The following is a 21,744-nucleotide window of genomic DNA, read 5'->3' as shown; positions in this document are numbered from 1 at the left end:
GGTGACAGGACCCGACCCAATTTCCACTTTGGAATTCCAGTCAAGTCCTGTGCGTGTCCGACACCTGGCGAATGTCGGGCACAAATGACCTTTTTACCTTTCTTACTTCAATTTCTCTTTAAATTTCCTTAGACTTCTGCCGAAAATTCGGCAGAATCTCCTCTGTATTTTGATCAATCCCAAAATTTTTCATCTGTCAACAATCTCAAATATTTTCACCAAACTGCCAGAATGTTTCTAGTAATCAATTCGATTCTAAACACCAAATTTTCAACTGGATATCAGAGCATATTCTCAAGTTCTCAGGGTTTAAATGATTTTCTACAACGCTACCTTACTTGGTGGTGCGGAAGCTATGACTGGCCCGGTGGTGGATCCCGCGTACCTCTATGGCCTGGGGGCGAAAAACAGTTTGAAAAAAAATGTGAGTGGACCAAAAATAATGTTCTTCAAAGCAATTCTCATAAACATAATATCCCCCATTGTAAAAAAAAGAAATTTAACTAAATAAAACTGAATACTTACTTTCTACATCACGCATAGTCAATTCAAGGCATTCTATATCAGTCATATTCAAGCTCGAAAGTTTCATACAAAAACCACTGAATTCAAAGCTTTCATAAAAGTACTGAAATCAAACGCGTATAAAAACTCTGTACTCAGACCTTTCATAACTGAATAAATATAAAGGGATCTATGTCCAAAAAAATCAGAAAAACTGATTTATAATAGCTGAAAATCAACATTTAATAAAGAAACTCAGAATCCTTTGAAAATACCACCAGTATGTACCCCTGTCATTTCCGTCAATTCCCTGGCAGGTCTCGGGCGTCACACAGACTTACCCGAGCCGCAAACTGGCGAAATCGGGGGACTATGATCAGCCTGTCCCGCCGGCAGATTCCTCGATGACACCAAGTCAACTCGAGTCGCTCTGGCAGGATGCAGGGGACCGTAGTCAGCCTGATCCGCAATCCTGGCAGGTCTCGGGGACATAAAGTCACCCGAGCCGCAATCCTGGCAGGTCTCGGGACACCAAGTCTGCCGAGCCGCAAATCCTGGCACTCACGGTCCGAGCGTCCCCGAAACTCGTGAGGCAAGTCAAGTGCACTGACTGAACTATAATCAGACTGGATGTCCGTAGACATCGGTCCGACTCTGGGTAATCACCATAAAGAAAAACGGGTACGAGGTGGTTTTAAAATAATATCTTTTTAAAAAGAAATATCTGAATAATAACTGTAAAACTCAAGTCGTGCTGCGGTCTTAACTGATTCAAAACTCAAACTCTGTTTCTGTAACTGGTAAATAAGCAGCACCGACTTATAGCATTATTACTGTACTGCTCATATTCAAAATCGTATTAAAACTTACTCAAAGACTGAATGAAGAAACTTACTCAAATAAACTCATTTATAAAACTCATGTAGATAAAATCATTTATAAAATCTATTTTATATAAAAGCACATCAATTCATATAAAAGCACATCAATTCATTCATGAAATCTGATTTATGAAAGAAGGTCCACTCACAGATGGTCCGAGCTACTTCGATCCCTCAGAGGTCTCCTTTAAAATCCTGTCGGGCTCCTGGTGCCTTACTCGATCGATTTGGTGGAGAAACGGAGGAGAAATCTGAGCTGGAAGTTTGGGTAGCTTCGGACGAACCTCCGTCGGAAAACACGATTTTCCGGCCAGATCAGGGCGGCCCCGGGGTGGAGGTCGGTCAGGTTGTGACGGCGACACGAAGGCGGACCCGTAGGTACCCACGGCGGAGATCGGCTCGGCCTGTGGTGGCCGGGCCGTCCCTTGGAAGGCGAAGGGTCGCACGACCCCAAATCGCGCGAAGGAGAGAGAGGGAGGAGAGAGAAAGTGACGGGGAGAAGAGAGAGAGGGGGTATAAAATCTGACTTTTTGACCAAATTACCATTTTGCCCTTCGCGGTTTTTTGGCCATAACTTCTTCGTTACAGCTCCAATTCGGGTCTACTCCGTGTCTACGAACTCCTTTCGCCGCGCTCTACGCAATGGCGTAAGCAAAATTCCCAAATTCTTTCTTGATCAAAAAGTCAAATTTTCCCCCATTAAATAATCCGAGGGCAAAATTGTCTTTCCGCAAGAAGATATTTTCCTTACTTTTTAGATATTTTGTTTTGGGTTCTTACACAAGGCAAGACAAGGTGTAGGGCTTAGGAGTTAAATTCTATATAATATTATGGTTCGAGGTTTAGGGCTTAGGCTCCGTTTGGTTCACATAACGAATTTGAGGGGAAATAACTTCTCATGTCATTTTCCAAGAGATGAGAAATGGAAGATTTTTTTCCCACGTTTGATAATGCTAGGAAAGTAATCGGGAGATATCACATTATTTCATTTCCTATATTTGTTTTGAGTATGAATGAAAAACAAAGTTTGTATAATTTTTCAATTATACCTGTATTAAATCAAATAAAAAAAATGCATTTAATAATATATTGTAATTCTAAATTGTTAATGGGGATAAAATGGTCATGAAAAATGTACATTTAATGTTGACTCATTTTCCCAAACTTTCCCATGAAAAGGGAAAACAAAACCCAAGTTGGAAGGAGGGCTTCACTTTTCCCCTTACTTTTTCATGTGCTAGGCAATCATTTCTCATTATGGATTTACCAAACATATGAAGCAATTGATTTCTCATCCTTAAGCTTCCTTTTTCATTAACTAAACAGGGCATTAGGGTCTAACTCTATGTTATCATAACATTGTTATGAGTCTAGGTTTCTAATCCAAATTTCAAGTTTAGGTTTGAGATTGACCAAAAGACTGAAGTTCAATGCTTAGAGGGTTAGGGTTGGAGTACGACTTTACAATATGAAGTTATGAATCTAGAGTCTGAAGCTTGGAGTTTAGCATTAATGACATTGTTTTAAGTGTAAGAAAAATGACATTTGTCATAAGAAAAAAAGAGAAGGTCCAAAAAAGAATGTTAGAGAGAAGGTTACTAGCGCTCCCCTTTCTAAATTAAGGGAAATAACTATTGTTTCTCTCTTCTTCCTCTTTTTTCAAAAGTAACAGAGAAATCTTATTTCCATATTTGGTTGAGTAATTTAATCCCGTATATGCCAATGCAAAAGAAGTACACAACGGGGACTAAATTGTACTTATCATATGTGGACCAAGTAATGGAATCTGATGTCTCATATGTATGCACTCTCACTAACAAAGCTCCACTGAAAATTGGTTGTATTGCCATTGAAGCTCAGCCTGCCCTTCTTGTTGGAAAAATAAGGAGATTTAATTGCTTTATTTACAAAAAATTCAGAAAATAATTCATGTAAATAAATATACCAAATTAAAATACATAAAATAACACAAACATCAGTATAAAGAAAAGTTTAGAAAAAAACATAATACGGTTGAGTCTAGAACTTCATTCTATCTCCTTAATACCATGTTATTTACAACTCTCTCTCTCTCTCTCTCTCTCTCTCTTATTGACCATACATGTATTACACGTAGAATGATGTTATTTAATTTAAACGCAACGGACAAAATTAAATTAAGGCTTAATTACTGTTTCACCTCTTGGAACAAATGCTCGATTTCATTTTACCCACTGAAATAGAAATTTTCTCACTTAACCTTCTGAATTCGTTAAGTTGGCTTACGTGTCACAAACATTTTAGTAATTTTAACTCCTTGTGTGTGATGAGTAAAAAAATTGGATATATTTTAAAAAATCTTTAAACTCAAAATTTTAAAAAACTCATCGACAGCCACCCTCCATCTTCTCTTGACACATTAGCAAGCTTGCAAATCGTCGTGGAGTTTCCTAACTTGCAAAATGGAATCCAATGCGGAATTTGGGCCTGTGAGATGAGACCAAGTTTATGCATGTACAAGTCGGAATTTGAGCAACCACTGTCTTCACCTCCATTCTCGGCATGGCCCTAATCTAGGCAAGCACTTTCTCTCTGTCTCTGTCTCACAAGGTGGTGTCTTGAGAAGACATGGTGCATGGTGTCAGCTGAGGTGCTGGGTGGTGGTGGTTTGGATGTGTTGAGTAATTCCAAGGTCTGGGATGGAGGTTGGGTCTAGGGAGGGGAGGGGAGAGAGAGGTAGATAGAAGAAAGTAAAAAAGGAGAGAGACGAGATAGAGGAGGTGGGGTGCGATGGTGGTTAGATTGGGGAGGGGAGAGAAGAGAGAGGTAGTGAGAGTGAGAGTGAGAGTGAGGCACAGAGAGAAGAGAGAAGATAGATGAGGTAAAATTACTAAAATGCCATGTCACGTCAACACACTTAATAGTTTTGTGAATGAAAATGGACGATAGTGGTAAAGTGAGAAGATGTCAGCAATCTTTAGAGATTCAGGGAGTTAAGTAAGAAAATTTCAATTTCAAAGGATAAAGTGAGACCGAGCGTCCATTCGAATGGGTGAAATAGTAATTAAGCCATAAATTAAAGTGGTCTATCAAACAACAATTTGACTTTACTGTGCTTGAGGGGGAAGAAGCCAATGTACATCATGTTAATTTATCAGGGTCATCAAAATTTCTGGATGAGAAAGGGAAATGCTAACCAAATTGACAACTAACCAAACGAGAATATAGAAATTGTGAATTGACAACACAAAGAAAAAGAAAGGGAGAATAAGTTGCCTTTACTTCTCCATTTGGAAACAAAAATGGACACATGAATGAATGATGATTTGTTTGATGGTTTGTGGCTTTCTACCAATCCTACTTTCATGTAGATAGAGTTTTACTCAAAATTTCCAAAGTAGTAGCTGTCATGGGTTGCAAGCATTTTTTTTTGTCCCAAATATATGCATATATGTGTCCAATAATATATATATATACATATACACACAATCCATTTTATTGGGGGGGTTTTGGAATCCACTATGAATTTTACTTCAATAATCTTCATTCAATCATCCTTGTAAATAATTAGACAAATTAAAAATTATTAAGAAATCTTGTTGTGATCAACAAAATCTATCAACACTGTGTTTAATAAAACACTAACAGTAACAACCATTTAATTGAGTAGTAAAATAGTTATGAATTTTGTAACTTTGTACAAAGATAATCTTTGAAGAAACACCTAAAAAATATACCGTACAAAATACAATGCAAAGTGAAACCTATAAAGTTGCCCCTTAAATAAAGTTACCCAGAAAGAAGAAAAATCCAGTCAAAGAGTTATGAGAGCAAACCCAAATGCATGCATATGATGGAGATGTGTGATCAAACATGTGAATTTAGAAGGAATGTTGAGTTGGGGAAACACAAGAGTACAAGCATTAAGCAATGATGTGTCAAAAGCAGGAAGGAAGGAAGGAAATGAGGGCAGTGGATTTGATGCTGAGAGAGAAAGCAAAGCAATGTCGTAAAGGGCACAAAGTGAGACAAGAGCACATGCCATGGGAAGAAGTGAGAAAGCGTAGAGGAGAAGCACATCACAATTTTGACAGCTTGAATTGAATTCTTTGTTTCCTTCCTTCCTTGTAGCTTGTAGCTCTCTATCTATCTAAATATTATTTGTTTATTCATTTAGTTACATATTGGTTGCAGAATTATTTAATTTAATTTATTGCTATCTATTTATCTATCTATCTCATTCTTCCTAATGATTTGTCACTCATTAAGACATGGTACCTCGATCTCTGACACTTGGCTCATCAGTACGATTTCTGAATTGGGTCAAATCAAGTTTTGATTCTCACTTGAATAGCAGACAATAATAGTACAGTGTATACAAGAGAAAGGAGAATCATCAAGACTTCCAATTATTGATGTATTGTGTGTTTACTATGTATCAACGGTTGAGGGTAGCGGAATTGCTCATACAGATATTTCTAACTATTAATAAATTGTGAATTTCATATGCATTAATAATTGATAGTCGCACGTGCACACGAAAACAACTGTTTTAAAACATGTAATGGGTAGGCTATAAGTTATAACATATGAAATACAAATCCTTAGGATATTTTGGTGATTTTAGTATCATTGTTGTATAAATCCTTAGGTTTAATAATCACTGGACATGCAAGGGACTTAGAGCTCATATTGTTAAGAACACATTACCCATACATCTGAGGTCCTAGGTTTGATTCCCCCCCTCTAATATTGATTGTATAAAAGATAAAAATTATCATTAGGCATAAATAAGAGCTCCCTATTATGGGAGATAAGACATTAATTTAGGAACGAGGGTGGTCGGTAGTTTGATCAAGTACTTTATCCGCTACATGTTCTTGAACATTACCGTTCCTTATGATACTTCTGAAACTTTGCTTGTATATTTACCAACGAAGAAAAAGAAAACACTTTGCTTGCACAGAACATTAAGACCTATCACTTGCAAGGACCCAATATTGTTGTGGCATATAGTGAAAGACCAAAACTTGTGGCATATAGTTAAAAGCCCAAAACCTAGAGAACATACTCAGTCCGGAGCTTCTATAATATGGGGCTATGTTGAGAGATTATAATGAGAGGGTTCAATCCAGCAATCCAATAATAACCCAGCACTTGATCACACGGCTATTAAGGGCCCTTTCATTATAACCCCCCTCTATAAGCCCTCATTATATCCTCCGTGTTCTTGGATATATTTAAGCGGACTGCTTGATGCAGTTGAATTGGAAAAAGAAAAAAGAAACCCTTATTTATTTTGGTTACTCTCAATTTCTCTATAGCTAGCACTTGGTTTCCCCAAAACAGACTGCTACCCTTAACCTCGATGCTAAAGTTGTAGATTCCAAAATCAATCACCAGTAGACCTTTCTTAACAAGCCTTACAAACTTCATCATAGACCTTTCAATGATGTAGAAATAAATGTAAAAAATGTTAAACAAATGGATTTATTTAACTTCCATGATTGTCAAATCATCTAGCAAGTTCTCCAAATCTAAGGGAGAAAATATTTCTCCACTAAGATAGCAAGTATAGAACTAAGCCAACCAAGAGAAAGCAAGCTTACATGAAGTGTTGATGTTGCAATGCCTATGGAACAGGGAAATTTGTTTGATTGGGGGACACATGATAATGCACTAGTGGGAGAAAAAAATATCCTCTTCATGATAATGCTATAATGAAATGTACATGGTAGTGCAAGAATCATGAAATAAATAAAAGTGTTATTACTCAATCCTTATTTAATGAGCATTTTTGTATTTCTAGAAGTTACTAAGAGTTCTATTTGAAGCCTATAAACAAGGCACTTCCTTGCAAAGCAAACCAGATTGGATGAACGAAATATTGAAGTCTTATTGAAGGCTTGGTGCCTTGATTGTCTCCTACTTTACTTTATCTCTTTTCTCCTCCCTGTTCTTCTCTGCTTAATCATAGGCAACACCCCACCTTGTGTTGTCCTGCATCACATGAACTGTAATCTCCTCTAAATCTTTAAGGTTTTATTTTAAACATATTTTATAAATGGATTATACAATATACGGAGAGAACATCCATAAGCAGGCATGCAAAAGCTTCGTATACCTTCTTATCCTTAATTTACTAAAATCTTACAATAAATCATAGAGCAGAACTACATTAAATATTAGAAAAAGCTTAAAACCTGTAACTCAAGAGGTTTGACCTCACTAATATTCTATTTTGATTCAGGACCATTTGATAAAATTGCTTCACGTTCCTGACGACGTCGTTCTCTCTGCAAAGAAACATAAATACCAGATGTGGGGATGCACAAAACGAATCTAAAAGACCAACCAACTGACTCAATCCAATCCAATCCAGAACTGATCGCATTGGATTGGATGGATTACAGTTTTTTATTTTAGAAACTGAATAACAGAAGAAATCAAATTCAGTAACAATATGTCTAATTTTACATTTCCAAGCTTTCAACTTAGTGATCATACCAGAAAGTTTTAAACAACAAAATTATCCATAAGACCAACATACAATCAACACAACAAAAATGATGTTTATGTTTGACAACTTTGACCTCACCAATACAAAACCGAGAAGATCAAGATTTAAGTTGGTAAGTGAGTGAATATAATAACATCATGTGGAAGCAAGCATAGTTATACAAGTACAGAGTTGGTCAAGCTTAGTTTTAAGATGCATCCTGCAAGTGTATGGCCAACCTAACGAAAGTTCTCTAAGAAGTTTAATACCATTTTTTTTTTTCCTCTGGAATATAATTTGCTTAACAAATAGTGACAGAAAACATACCCTTCTTTCCCAGTATGGAAGGAAGCAGACAAAATCATAGACTGGGGTAATGGTTGAAACTAGTACAATATTCAGCCCAGTAAACACCAAGAGTGCAGTCATAGGTCGAGTTCTATGTGGCATTTTCTTTACTGTCAAGACTCTTTTTCAGCTCTGTAATCAAGACCATAACAGTTCAGAAACTTTTTCCAGAAAACAACACACACATGCACACAATGATGAGAAAGTAAAAAAATTCATGCAACAAGTTGCCCCATAGTCATATGCTACAAATTACAATGCAGTGGATAGACTTTATAATTCCGAGTTTCAAATGGAGGTCGTAACAATGGAAAAAAAAAAATAATTTATAATACAGACCCATTTGAGTGAGCAATAGGCACAAGAAAAGGAGAAAAGACAATGAGGTTCTCACAGAGGCATTTCATCAAACAGTTGGTAGGCTAAAGTAAAAATTAAAAGTAAAAATTTGATTATCAATTTAAAACGCGAAATACAATCAAAGACAACCACTCAATCACTAAAACACGAAATAAAAAGCAAAAATTTGATTATCAATTTAAAAAAAGAAACTGAGAAGGGTGAAAATGTAGGCTTGGAGTTGAAGCTTGGAAAATACCTGCGCAATGGAGCAAGAAAAGAGCCACGAGAGAGAAGTAAAATCTCTGACAATCCTATTATTTATCTGCAAAACAGAACATCAATATTAGTATGTGTACTTATCATAACCACTTGACTGACTACTAACAAATATTAATAAGTATTAGACTAACAACCAAAAACAGAGAAACCACTTAACTGATCTTACACTAATAACCAAAAACAGAGAAACCAAAGCAACTAAATAATGAAATACAAGTCTCATATACAAGATCAGTCACATGAAAGTATATGTGAAGGGGATACATGAGCAGAATTGTATATTTTACTCTAATCTCTTAACAGGATTAAAATTTACTTACATGAGGCTTAATAGAGATTGACAAAGACATCAATGGGCCAGTAATCAGATGTACACTGAGATGATTTCACCGAGTGCAAACCTGTCTCCTCCTGAGATTGTTTTTTCACATTTACAGAAGGAGTCAGGCTATTACCCATATCAGATCCATGTCTAACAATCTAATACAAGGGATAAGGAGGAAGACCTCCAGTTTCATGCTTAACAAAATGAAACGGATCACATATATGGTTTGGTTTTATTTTAGCTTAGTAGTTTTTAGAGAATTATAACTTAAATACCAAGCACTTGCCTTTTGAAAACTTTCCAAATCATAGACTAAAAGGTACGCTATAAAAGCCAAATATAATATACACAACAAGATGATCCAATATGCGTTTTTCAAAGGTGAGGAAATATTACTAAAAGCCACTGTCCCCATGTAGAGGTTAAAGGGGCCTACCAACCAGCTAACCACAAAGATGAGGAAACCAGGCAGCTAGTAGTGTTCACTCGTGATCAGATGCAAAAAGTTTTCACTTGTGATCCCAAAATTGATGACCCCAATTGTTCAAACAATTGAGCCCCTGTAACATTAAATACAAAGAGCACGCTTTGAACTCTGAACTCGCTGTGAAAGACGCTCCCTCTGAAGGAGAAGGGCACAAACTGAGAGAGGCTTGCTCGCTCAGAAACTTATTCCAAAAAGCAACACATGTACGCATACAGTAGCAAAATTCATGCAACAAGTTTCCAATAGCCATATGCTACAAATTACAACGCAGTGGATAGAAGCAGCTCAAACATGCCTAGTTGGGCCTTTATAGTTGAGCTTCAAATGGAGGTCGTAACAATGTAGTAAAAAAAAAACCTCCTATAATACAGACGGCACAAGAAAAAGAGAAAAGACAGAGATTCTCCCAGAGGCATTTCATCAAACAGTTAGCAGGCTCATATGGATTTTACTACCAATGAAATACAAGATTGCAACCACTCAATCACTAAAACACGAAATTAGAAGTTAAAATTTGATTGTTTTCTTATGTTAAATGATGAAAATGGAAGAGAGTATTGATTCACTTAGGAAAAAAAAAACTGAGAAGGGAGAAAATGTAGGCTTGGAGTTGAAGCTTGGGAATTACCTGCGCAAACGCAATGGAGAGCAAGAAGAGCCACGCGAGAGGAGGGGACCGTGTGCGAGTGCCTCTTTATTTTCAGCCACACCACGGATTGTGTTGTTGGGTCGGGTCGGATCCAATATCTCAAACTTAGAAGACCCACCTTCCAACCCATTTTAAACTTCTAACCCGATAGATGACTCGTTTAAAAAAAATTTGGTTTTTCAGAGTTACTGAACCATATATAGTTTCCCCTCACGGAAATCCATTGTTAAGCATCTCCAACTATGTTGAGGTTAAATAATACAACTATTTATGTATTTTTAGGACTTGATTTTTTTTTTTTTCCTCCAACTTTGCAGACTCATATTTTGAATCCACAACTTTATTATATTGTTTAAGAGTAATTAACCCTAAAAAAATTTCCTCGTTAATTTTTCTTGACATTATTTTTGTTTCAACATTTGTGATTTAATTTTCTAAACATTTTAACTTAAAAAAATCAAAATTCCAAAATATAATAGAATTTCACTTAAAAATAAAAACAAGTACAACAACATTTTATTTCATGGACTTTGAAAGTAAAAACAAGTAGCATACGATTTTTTTAAAAGAGGTAGCAATCGCTGGAGCTGCTACTTTTGCGTATGCTTGGAATAATTTGAACCCTTCATTGAAGCTATTGCCATAATTATCTTCCATTTTTACTTTTACTTTTACTTCATTGGATTCCTTTTTCCTCATTCAATAATGTTCTGAACTTTTGCCCACCTCCACATGTGTTCTTCAATTTTTTTTGAACTCTTTCCCATCTCCTATTGTCTTGTTTCAATAATGTTCTGAACCATTGCTCATCTTTGTCCATCTCACTTTATTGGATTCCCTTATCTTTCCTATCTTCATTCAATTATTTTCTCAACCATTTCCCATCTCTTATTGTCTGGTTTCAATCATGTTCTGAACCATTGCTCATCTTTGTTCATCTCACTTCATTGGATTCTCTTATCTTTCCCTATCTTTCCCTATCTTCATTCAATTATTTTTAGACATGTAGGTCATCTCATTTTCTTGTCTATTTAAGAAGTGTTATTCTACCGAATTGGCCACACAATCTGGGTTATTACTTGGCTGATTGTATCTACCCTCATTGGGCTATATTGGTTAAGACGATCCCAACCGGATACTCCAAAACAAAAAAAGACTATTTGCCCAAAAACAAGAGGCTTATAGGAATGATTTCGAAGAGCCTTCAGAATACTTCAGGCTTAATGGGCAATTGTTATGGGACCTAAACGTATGTGGCTTAAAGAACAACTTCATTCAATCATGATAACGTGCATAATATTGCACAACATGATTGTTGAGGATGAGTATGAGGATCTAGATGCAGAATCTGATGATGGTGATAATTGTCCACGAACATCTAGAAGAGCAAGAGCAAGACTTGCTTATGAGCTTGAGCCAACAATCACGTACAATATAAACCGAGACAAACAAACTATCTCAGACTACATGGTCCATCATAATAGAGTCCATGCTTCGCAAGTGCATCACAATCTAAGAAATGATTTGATCAACCACATTTGGAGATGCAAATGAGAGGGGCAATGAGCTACGTTATGTGTTTAAATTATAAAAGTGGTTGTGTGATTTTAATGAATTATGTGGTTTATCATTGAATTTAAAAAAAGACTAATCATAGAAAAATAAACGACAATCATAAATAAAGATAAACTATAATTATAAATAAACATAATCAACAATTACAAATAAACATAAATTAATAACCACTATGTGGAGGGCTTGGATAATAGTCTCTAGAGTTGTGTTCTGGATTGCAAGGGGAACTTGTATTCATCTGGGCCTCTATAATTTCATCTTGCTTATTTCCTCAATACTTTTTTTTTCTTAGAGTAAATTTGGATAGGTCCATAGACATTATCCTCTGTTCAGTGGCCTCATTATCTTGTTGGATTTGATAGGCATGTTGCTCTTGTAGGAGCTCTAACTTTCGCCTCCTATCCTCCTTTGCCTCATTTCCTTGTTGAACCAATTCAAACAAGAACTTTCCACTTTGGTTGAGATAACCTTCAACACCTTTCCCTTTCTTTTTTTCATCCTTCTGTTTATCTCTTCCCAACGGCCTTAGAGTAGGCCTGACCACATCATCTTCATCTTCCTCCTAATTGACTGTATTGCCACTATGAGAAGAATCTTTGAATGTTTGTGTGGGAGATTCACATAGATCGTTCTATTTTGAGTAATCTTTTAAGATTTGCCAAGCATGATACAACTTGAAAGGTTTATTTTGGAGGTTTATTATCATTCAAGAAAAGTGTTTTTGCATTCATATCATACCCATGAAATAAAATAAAAATCAAGTTAATAATTGAAAAGAATTAGAATTATAAATTTAAGCATTGAAAAAAATGGGTACTCACCACATCTTCAAGATTGGAGCCACTCACATGCCTTGCATTGGCCTTTATCATACATGTCTTCCATAGAGAACATTGTTGGTTGATGATCTCGAACCGAGAAGCAATAGCTTGTTGTCATCGTACCTCGGCTCTGCTCATGCCCGGATTATTTTCCAAAAACTTTTGGTACACATGCAACCAAAATGAGTCTTTTGATTGATTGGTGCCAATAGGCCCATCTTTAGAGATAGAAACCCACCCTTTGCACAATGCCTCATCTTCTTGTGGTTTCCAACTCACACCTCTTTGGGGTTTTGGGGCCATTCTCAACAAGAATGAAAGTAGAATGAAAAAACAGAACAAAGGGAGAAAGGAAAAAAATGATTTTTTGTGGATTATTTACCAAATGAATGGCTATTTATAGAGTTTGGAATAAGTTTTGGGGTCGGATCTGATTTAGATTAATTATAAATATTATTTTGATCGTTGGATGTGAAATTTTACAGTTCAGATTGCCTAAAATTAATCCTGATCGTTGATGCAAAATATAGCTGTTGGAATTATAAAAATAAAATTTTTTTTTCAAAAAAAAAAAAACAGCACGGCTTTTGAATTTTTAGACGTTGGAATCACTTTTGCTGGAGCTACCAACTATGTTGCACAAATCTGTTGGCCAGACAGCAAAGCTGTCTCGCGGGGCCCATCAACTTTTCTTCTTCACATGGGCTTCCAAGTAGGCCTCATCATTTGGCCCACGGGCTCATGGGCCAATGGGGGCCCACTGGCCCATCGAAAAAAAGCCCGGTCCGGCCCGTTATGGGCTTTGAGATGGCCCAACCCGCCTTGGGCTAGGCTAGGCTAGGCTTGGGCTTGGGTGTCTGAAGCCCGGCCCGGCCCAATTAAGCCGAAGAAAGCCCGGCCCGGCCCACCCACGAAAGCCCGGCCTGTTAGGCCCACATACATATATAATTATGTATAATAAAGAGTTTAGGATTATGATTATATCACTTAAATCACATATATAATTTGTTTCATTTCATTTACTTTTCTTTACTCATTCCTAGTTTATAATTGGATGATTAGCACATTAATTTGTGTCAATTATTAATACAACAATTATATATAAATAAGATGAACAACATATCATATCACCAAATATAATCATATTACGAAACATAATCGTACCACAAAATATAATCATGCTTTTCCTGAACACATCACCCAACATTTGCATATTTATTCATATCATTCTTTTAAAAAAAAAATATTTTTTTTATACTTATTATTTTTTAAAATTATTTCTTAAAACGTATTACGGTCTAATTATGTAATAACCTCAAAAATAATACTTGATTTTATTATTTTTGTGGAAAATCTTATTAAGTTGTGTGACTTTATTGGGTGTTTTATGAATTTGGTTTGATGTGAAAATATTGGAATTAAGTGAGTTTAATCTCAAATTTGGACTAAAATGCCCTAATGATTAAGTTTATGATTTTTTTCGAATGAAGTAGGTCCGTTTCGGCCCAGCCCGATGGGCTTTCTCAAGCCCAGCCCATGGATCGGGCTTGGGCTTAAAATTTTCAAAAAAAATCCATCCCGATATTTTCTCTATCCTCTTTAAAGTTCGGCCCGGCCCAAGCCCATTAAATTTGGGCCGGGCTAGCCCGACCCGGTCCATTGATGAGCCCTACTTCCAAGCAAACTTTGGGCTCCACATAAAATACCAGTCTAGGCAAAACTTGGACCACCCCAAATTTGACATTTCTCAAATTTCCACCCCCCAAAATACATGGGTTGGAGAAGAATTTTGGACTTAAAATTGAAAATTTGGGTTTCCACCCCAATGGTTGGAGATGGTCTTAGGCCTTCTCCAACCCATTTGGACTTAAATCCAAATTTCCTCTCTCCAAAAAGTAACTATTGGGTTTTGTCCGGACTTAAACCGATTTTCCCCCCAAAATCTGCAACTTTATTAAATTGTTTTAAAATGGTTTAAGTCTATTTTTTTTTTTCATGGATAACTTTTCTTCATTTAATCTTTTTAAATAACTTCATAATTTAATTTTTTGAACAATTTGATCTAAAAAAAATTGAAATTCCACAAATATAATTTTGTTAAAAAAGAGAACACACAAATACTTCAAATTCACCATACATGAAACCCAATAGGAATAAACTAATAACCACCATCATGGGGGCGGGGCTTGGATAATAGTCCCCTGAGTTGTCTTCAAGATTAACGGCAAACTATTGACCCAGTGCATGTTCTTGCATAATTTCATCTTGTTTATCCCCCCAATACTTCTTCTTTCTTGGAGTAAATTTGGCCACGTCTATAGACATTATTTTTTGTTCTTGGGCTTCCTTATCTTGTTACTTCTGATAGGCATAGGCATAAGCATAAGAGTAAGCTTGATCTTGGACAAACTTGTCCAATATATTGAGCTCCGGTCTCCTATATCCTTCTCGAAAGCAATGCCTTGCTCAACCAATGATTCCAAGTACTTATCCCTTGTTTGTTGAGAAGGGTCAGCCATCTTCCCTTTTTTTTAATTTTTGGGAGCCTTTTGTTTATCTCGCCCCTCAAGCCTTGGACTAGGCAAGGATGGTCGTGGACTAGGCATGGCGATATCGTTTGCATCGTTGTGAGGAAGGCTCATTTATATCGTTCCACTTTGGGCAATCTTTTATGATTTCCCAAGAATGGTACAACTTGAAAGGCCTATTCGGAGGTGTTGGGGTCTTTTTCTGTCGGAAGGCTTGTCTGGGCTTGTTGATTCTCGGATCGCCATAAAGTGATGAATCAAGCCTTCGTTGCCCCGAGGGAGAAGCAAGTCCCAGGGGAGTACTTTGTTCTTCTTCTAGCGGCTGCGTGTTTTGTGCTGATGTTTCCGGCAACTCGACGAAGAGTTGAAGATGACTTGCTGATATTGATATGATATTATATGAGCTTGGCATGAGAGCTTGGAGCGTGGGAGCTAAAGACCCGCAAGTTTAGCAAATGAGAATGCATGTGCTTGGCTTGGTGTTGGATATGTTTGAGTTTGGGTGTTGATAATTTGTTGTTTGTGGCTATGACTGTGGGGATTTAAGAGTTTCAAGAGAAGGAGGATGGAAGGAAAAGCTTGAGGTTTGAAGGTTATGGTGTTTAAAGCTTGGAATGAAGGAAAAGCTTGGAGTTAGGTGATGCTTTATATGTCACACCCTTGGATCGACTCCGCCGTAGCACGATATTGTCCGCTTTGAGCCCCCCTCTCTGGCCCTCACGGTTTTGTTTCTGGGAGCTCACGAACAACTTCCCAGTGGGTCACCCATCCTGGGATTGCTCTAGCCCCCAACTCGCTTAACTTCGGAGTTCCTACGACTCCGAAGCCAGTGAGCTCCCAAAAGGCCTCGTGCTATATGGATGCGAGTGTGCACATATAAGGCACATCACCCCCTCTCCGTTGGTCGATGTGGGATCTTACAATCCAACCCCCTTAAGGGCCCGACGTCCTCGTCGGCACACTCGCACCACACAGCAGAGTGGCTTTGATACCAAATTGTCACACCCTTAGATCGACTCCGCCGTAGCACGATATTGTCCGCTTTGGGCCCCCCTCTCTGGCCCTCACGGTTTTGTTTCTGGGAGCTCATGAACAACTTCCCAGTGGGTCACCCATCCTGGGATTGCTCTAGCCCCAAACTCGCTTAACTTCAGAGTTCCTACAACTCCGAAACCAGTGAGCTCCTAAAAGGCCTCGTGCTAAATGGATGCGGGTGTGCACATATAAGGCACATCACCCCCTCTCCGTTGGTCGATGTGGGATCTTACATTATAGATTTAAGAGTTTCAAGAGAAGAAGGATGGGAAGAAAAGCTTGAGGCTTGAAGGCTATGGTGTTTATAGCTTGGAAAGGTATGAGGAGGAAGGAAAAGCTTGGAGTTATGCTTGGTGAGGCTTTATAGGGAGAATGGTTTCAAGGAGAGGAGGTTATGGCTGGGGTGCTTGCAACAGCTAGGAAAGAGGTGTGATGATTAAAAAAGGGGGTTGATGGCTGCTGGGATGCTTGCATCAGCTGAAGAAACCTGAGTTCTCATGGTTTTTGAGAGGCTTGAAACAACCAAGAGGGGTTGATTTTGGCTGGGCAATTGTCACATCCCGGGATCAACTCCGCTTTAGCACGATATTGTCCGCTTTGGGCCCCCCTCTCTGGCCCTCACGGTTTTATTTCTAGGAGCTCACGACCAACTTCCCAGTGGGTCACCCATCTTGGGATTGCTCTGGCCCCCAACTCGCTTAACTTCGGAGTTCCTACGACTCTGAAGCCAGTGAGCTCCCAAAAGGCCTCGTGCTAGATGGATGCGGGTGTGCACATATAAGGCACATCACCCCCTCTCCGTTGGTTGATGTGGGATCTTACAATCCATCCCCCTTAAGGGCCCGACGTCCTCGTCGGCACACTCGCACCACACAGCAGAGTGGCTCTGATACCAAATTGTCACATCCCGGGATCAACTCCGCCGTAGCACGATATTATCCACTTTGGGCCCCCTCTCTGGCCCTCATGGTTTTGTTTCTGGGAGCTCACGACCAACTTCCCAGTAGGTCACCCATCCTGGGATTGCTCTGGCGCCCAACTACTTAACTTCGGAGTTGCTACGACTCCGAAGCCAGTGAGCTCCCAAAAAGCCTCGTGCTAGATGGATAAGGGTGTGCACATATAAGGCACATCACCCCTCTCCGTTGGTTGATGTGGGATCTTACAGCAATGCCTCTCAATTTATAGAAGGTGAAGGCTCTTTTTGGTTTCCAATAGGTAAAAGGAAGTATTGGAGCTAGTCTATTTCCGACGGGTAAAAGGGAACATTGGGACATTCTTATTTCCAGCAGGTAAAGATAGGCATTGGAAAATGACTATTTCCTATGGGTAAAAGGAAGTGTTGGAATTGGCTTGTTTCCAATGGGTAATAGGGAGCATTAGGACATTCTTATTTCCAGCATGTAAACCTAGGCATTGGAAAATGACTATTTCCTATGGATAAAAGGAAGTGCTTGAAAAATATCTCTTTTGCTCACCCACATTGGAGAACTCCAAGTAATGGGCTTGGACTTTGGTGCTCCCAAGTAGCGCCTAACGTCTCCATTGTCTAAGAGTTTCCGTGGGCCTTATGGACCTCGGTAACCTTCCACACCATAATCCCTCATGCAAGCCCGGTAAACCACATGACTTGGGTTCATGTGAGCTTGATAGGTGATCAACATATGAAAAATGTATTATTGGCTTGGCATGGCATGCACACTATTTATATATTTATTTAATGAATTAATTCCCCAAATACAGCTGAGATTAACGCATGACCAACATTATATGTTATATTGGGTTTTAAATGTCTTTGGACTTCCCGTGATTTTTTTGGGCCTCAACAGGAGGCTTATTATCATTAAGAAAGATCATTTTCGCATACATGTCCTATGCATGGATAAAAAAAAGAGTTTGGAGTTGAATAAAATTACAAATATAATTTAAGGCTTTAATAAGAATGGGTACTTACCACATCATGTAGATTTGAGCCACTTTGTGGGTTCGTATTGGCCTTAGTCAAGCATGCCTTCCAAGGAGAACATTGTTGGTTGATAGTTTTGAACCGAGAAGCAATGGCTTGGTATGTTCGTCGCTCGGGTCCACTACGGCCCAAATAATTTTTCAGAAACTTTTGATATACAAGCTGCCAAAATGTGGTCGCTTGCTTGATTGGTGCCAATAGTCCCATCTTCACTAATGGAAACGAACCCTTTGCACAATGCCTCATCTTCTTCGGACCTCCAATTCACACCTTGTTGAGATTTTGTGGACATCTTCAACAAGAATGAAAGGAGATTGATGAAATTGACAAAGAAAAAATAAATTGAGAAATAGAAAAAATGTTGTTGGTAGATTATTTGAGAAATGGGTGGCTATTTATAGAGTTTGGAGTGAGTTTTGGGGTTGCATCTGATTTAGATTAATTTAAAATATTATTTTGACCATTGGATTAAATTTCAGCCGTTGGATCTTCTTTTTTTACTGTTAAAATAACTTCGATTTAATCTAGATCGTTGATTTGGGTTACTATTAGAATATAATAAAAAAGAAGAAGAGATGTTTGAATTGTTGCCAACATTTGCCACGTGGCGAGACAACATCTACAGCATAGCAATAGCTACAGGGCCTACTGATTCTTCCTTGCACAAGGGCTGCGTCATCCTTGAGTGGGCTTCACCAAAACGTTATCCAGTACAGGCAATAGCTGGATTGGTATTTGGCCCCATGTTTGGATTTTCTCAAATATTGGCCCCTTACTTTTCTTGGGTTAGGAGAAGAATAGGGCTATAATTTGGAATTTTTTAGATTTGGCCTCATGGGTTGGAAATGGCCTTATGGCCTTGCGAGGACAAGTAGGAAACTTCTATTTTGCACCCAGTATTCAAGATATTCAGTTTAAAATAAGAATTTATATTTTTTTCGCCAACGGGGGTCTAGCCCAATAAAAAAGGAATTTGACTAGTGATCTTGGGTTCGAACCCTATGACACATTGGTAGTGTGTGAGAGATAACCTCTAACACTAACATAAGCGATAAGTGACTTTCTTTGGACCTGTTTTTACAAAACCAAGTTTAAAGTCATATTGAGCCAAATCCTGGCTTGGGCTTTAATATCGAATGAATATCGTACTGTGGCTGATATTAAGGAATTATTATTTATATGATAATAACCTAAATTAATAGATATTCTTGAGGATTACTTGGCAGTGAAGACAATCAATTGAGAAGATTGACTCTGATTGATTATGATCCAATCTTAACCGTAACCTAATAGGAATGTACTTTCTCTATGCTAGGGCTACGTGCATATAAAAGGAGATGGTGCTTCACGACCAAAGGAGGCACAATTTTTTAACAACAAACTCTACACAAAAACCCTAGCTCTTTCAGTCAAAGACCTGGTTTCACTGTTTATTGCTCTGCCAAGCCTCCTTGGTATCGATTGTCAATTGATTCCTTTAGTTGAAGGCCATTCTTAGTGCCTTTTGCTCTATTCCGATCATTATGATCCCTTCGCAGCCTAGTTCTGATCTTATACTCCATTGCCACTTATTCCTTAGCTCTACTTTGAACCATAATTGATACAAGGAGGTGGTAATCCTTAGTTTTGATCGATCTATTGATTTGCTCTCATTGTTTTTACTAGTTTATTTACTTTTATTGCAGTTTACTTTTTTTATTAAAGAAATATGAAGTCAATAGTCCAGGCTTTAAATTCGAAAAAGAATCAATGGGGTACTTGGTGGCATCAAAAACTTTGAATTCCACCTCTTGATTGGCTTCTCGTAGGATCAAAGAACCTTTTTCTACGTCAATTATCATTCTTCCCTTAATGAGAAATGGAATGGGTGGCCTAAAATAATTGGAGTGTCGACGTCTTCTTCCATATCCAAAACTATGAAATCAGCTTGGAATATGAAGCGATCCACCCTCACTAGTACATCTTCAAGAATGTCGTGAGGATATGTAAGTGATCTATCCGCCATTTGCAAAGAAATACTAGTTTTCTTAGTTGTAACATCCCAACCCAAATTTAAGTATTCGTTTAATTTAATTTAATTAATAAATTATGAAATTATGATTTTGCCCCCGGGGATAGGGTTATTTTGGTCATTGGGGAATTGAATGGCACCATGACGTAGATCACGTCTAGATGAGTCCGTAGACACGTAGTAAGCTCAAATTAGAGTTGTAACGAAAAGTTTATGATCTATGGAAGCCCAGTGGTATAACCGTAAATATTTAAAAAATGGGTTTTTAAAACTTGGTTCTCTCTCTCTCTCTCTCTCTCTCTCTCTCTCTCTCTCTCTCTCTCTCTCTCTCTCTCTCTCTCTCTCTCTGTTGCATAGCCACCACGAACCGGTTTCAGATGAAGATATCTTCGCCGTTCGACCACTAAAACTAGTGCCACAACTTGCAAACTCTTCGTCTTTTTCTTCTCTTTCCATACGTACCCATATCTAGCCATGATTCCAAGTGATTAAACTAGAAAATTGATCCAAATATAGGCTCAAAAAATGGCTATTTTGAAAGCCATGACTTTCGACTTGTTTTCTGACCAACTCCGGCCATCACCAGCTGCCTTTTCGGTCCTAAATCCCTCCTCTACCTCCCCTTTTGGGTCCTAAATCACTCCAGCCACCACTAGCTGCCTTCTAGGTTTTTCTAAGAGAAAACCATTCGTTCGAGGGCTTTAACGGCCAAATTAGTCCTCGACGCAGGTGTGAAACTTACTCATCTTGATGTGTTTGATCTTTTGGCATAGGTCTTGATCGGCAGTTTGAAGATTTTTCAAATGCTGGAATTTACTCGGGCCACCCATGCATTGCCCGCTCTTGGGCCACTTTGTGGCGGGCCATTGGGTCCTAATATGATCCTCATGTTGTCCTGAGCACGATGGTATGCTCGAATTTGAATTTGGTTATCGTTGACTGTCGATCGGATTACGCATATTAGGCGTTGTTTGGGTTCAATATGTTCAGACCGTTGGATGGGCTCCATTTTCAAATATGTTGATCTAGGCATCTCTAGGATAGTGTAGGCATTCGCGGATTGTGAATCGGAGTCCTGGATACTCTGATTCAATGACTTAAAGTTTGCGTTAAACGATAACCGTCTGATTGTGCGATCGCGAGCGATTCAACTGTTCGATTTGGACCAAACTTGCAGGACATGTATAATAAACCCTATTGAACCTGTAGGAACTTTCAGTAGTCTGCGCGCGTAGGACTTGCCATAGGCGCACGAGTATTGAGGATTCTACTATGCGTGCTGATAAGCCCAGTCCCTTGGTTGGATGGCTAGTCCCTAGCCACATGGTTGTTGAGGATTCCTTTGTGTGGTTTAGCCAAACGATCCCCGTGTGGATTGTTTTCCTCATTATATGATATATACTATCAGATGGACTTCCCCTTGGTTACCAATACTTGGAAACTATGGACGTGAATACTTGGATACATAAAAATGGATAGCTGGTTAGTCTGCGCACGTAGGACTTGTTATAGGCG

The 21,744-nt window shown here is 38.3% G+C and overlaps 1 protein-coding gene across 1 annotated transcript; it reads right to left on the bottom strand.

Annotated features, from left to right (window-relative positions):
- Window positions 1-7,047: 7,047 nt before the first annotated feature.
- Window positions 7,048-10,348, bottom strand: LOC117634851. Its single transcript, XM_034369114.1, has 5 exons — window positions 10,273-10,348; window positions 9,153-9,243; window positions 8,810-8,875; window positions 8,191-8,343; window positions 7,048-7,660 (listed from the first exon to the last, which is right to left on the bottom strand). The coding sequence occupies exons 4-5, from the start codon at window positions 8,311-8,313 to the stop codon at window positions 7,601-7,603; spliced, it is 183 nt and encodes a 60-aa protein (XP_034225005.1). The 5' UTR covers window positions 8,314-8,343; window positions 8,810-8,875; window positions 9,153-9,243; window positions 10,273-10,348; the 3' UTR covers window positions 7,048-7,600.
- Between the last annotated feature and the right edge of the window lie 11,396 nt (window positions 10,349-21,744).

The sequence above is a fragment of the Prunus dulcis genome, chromosome 7 (genome assembly GCF_902201215.1).
Source record: "Prunus dulcis chromosome 7, ALMONDv2, whole genome shotgun sequence".
In the NCBI taxonomy this organism is placed as follows: domain Eukaryota; kingdom Viridiplantae; phylum Streptophyta; class Magnoliopsida; order Rosales; family Rosaceae; genus Prunus; species Prunus dulcis.
The sequence above is the reverse complement of the archived record's forward strand: the minus strand, read 5'-3'. Positions and strand labels throughout refer to the sequence as shown.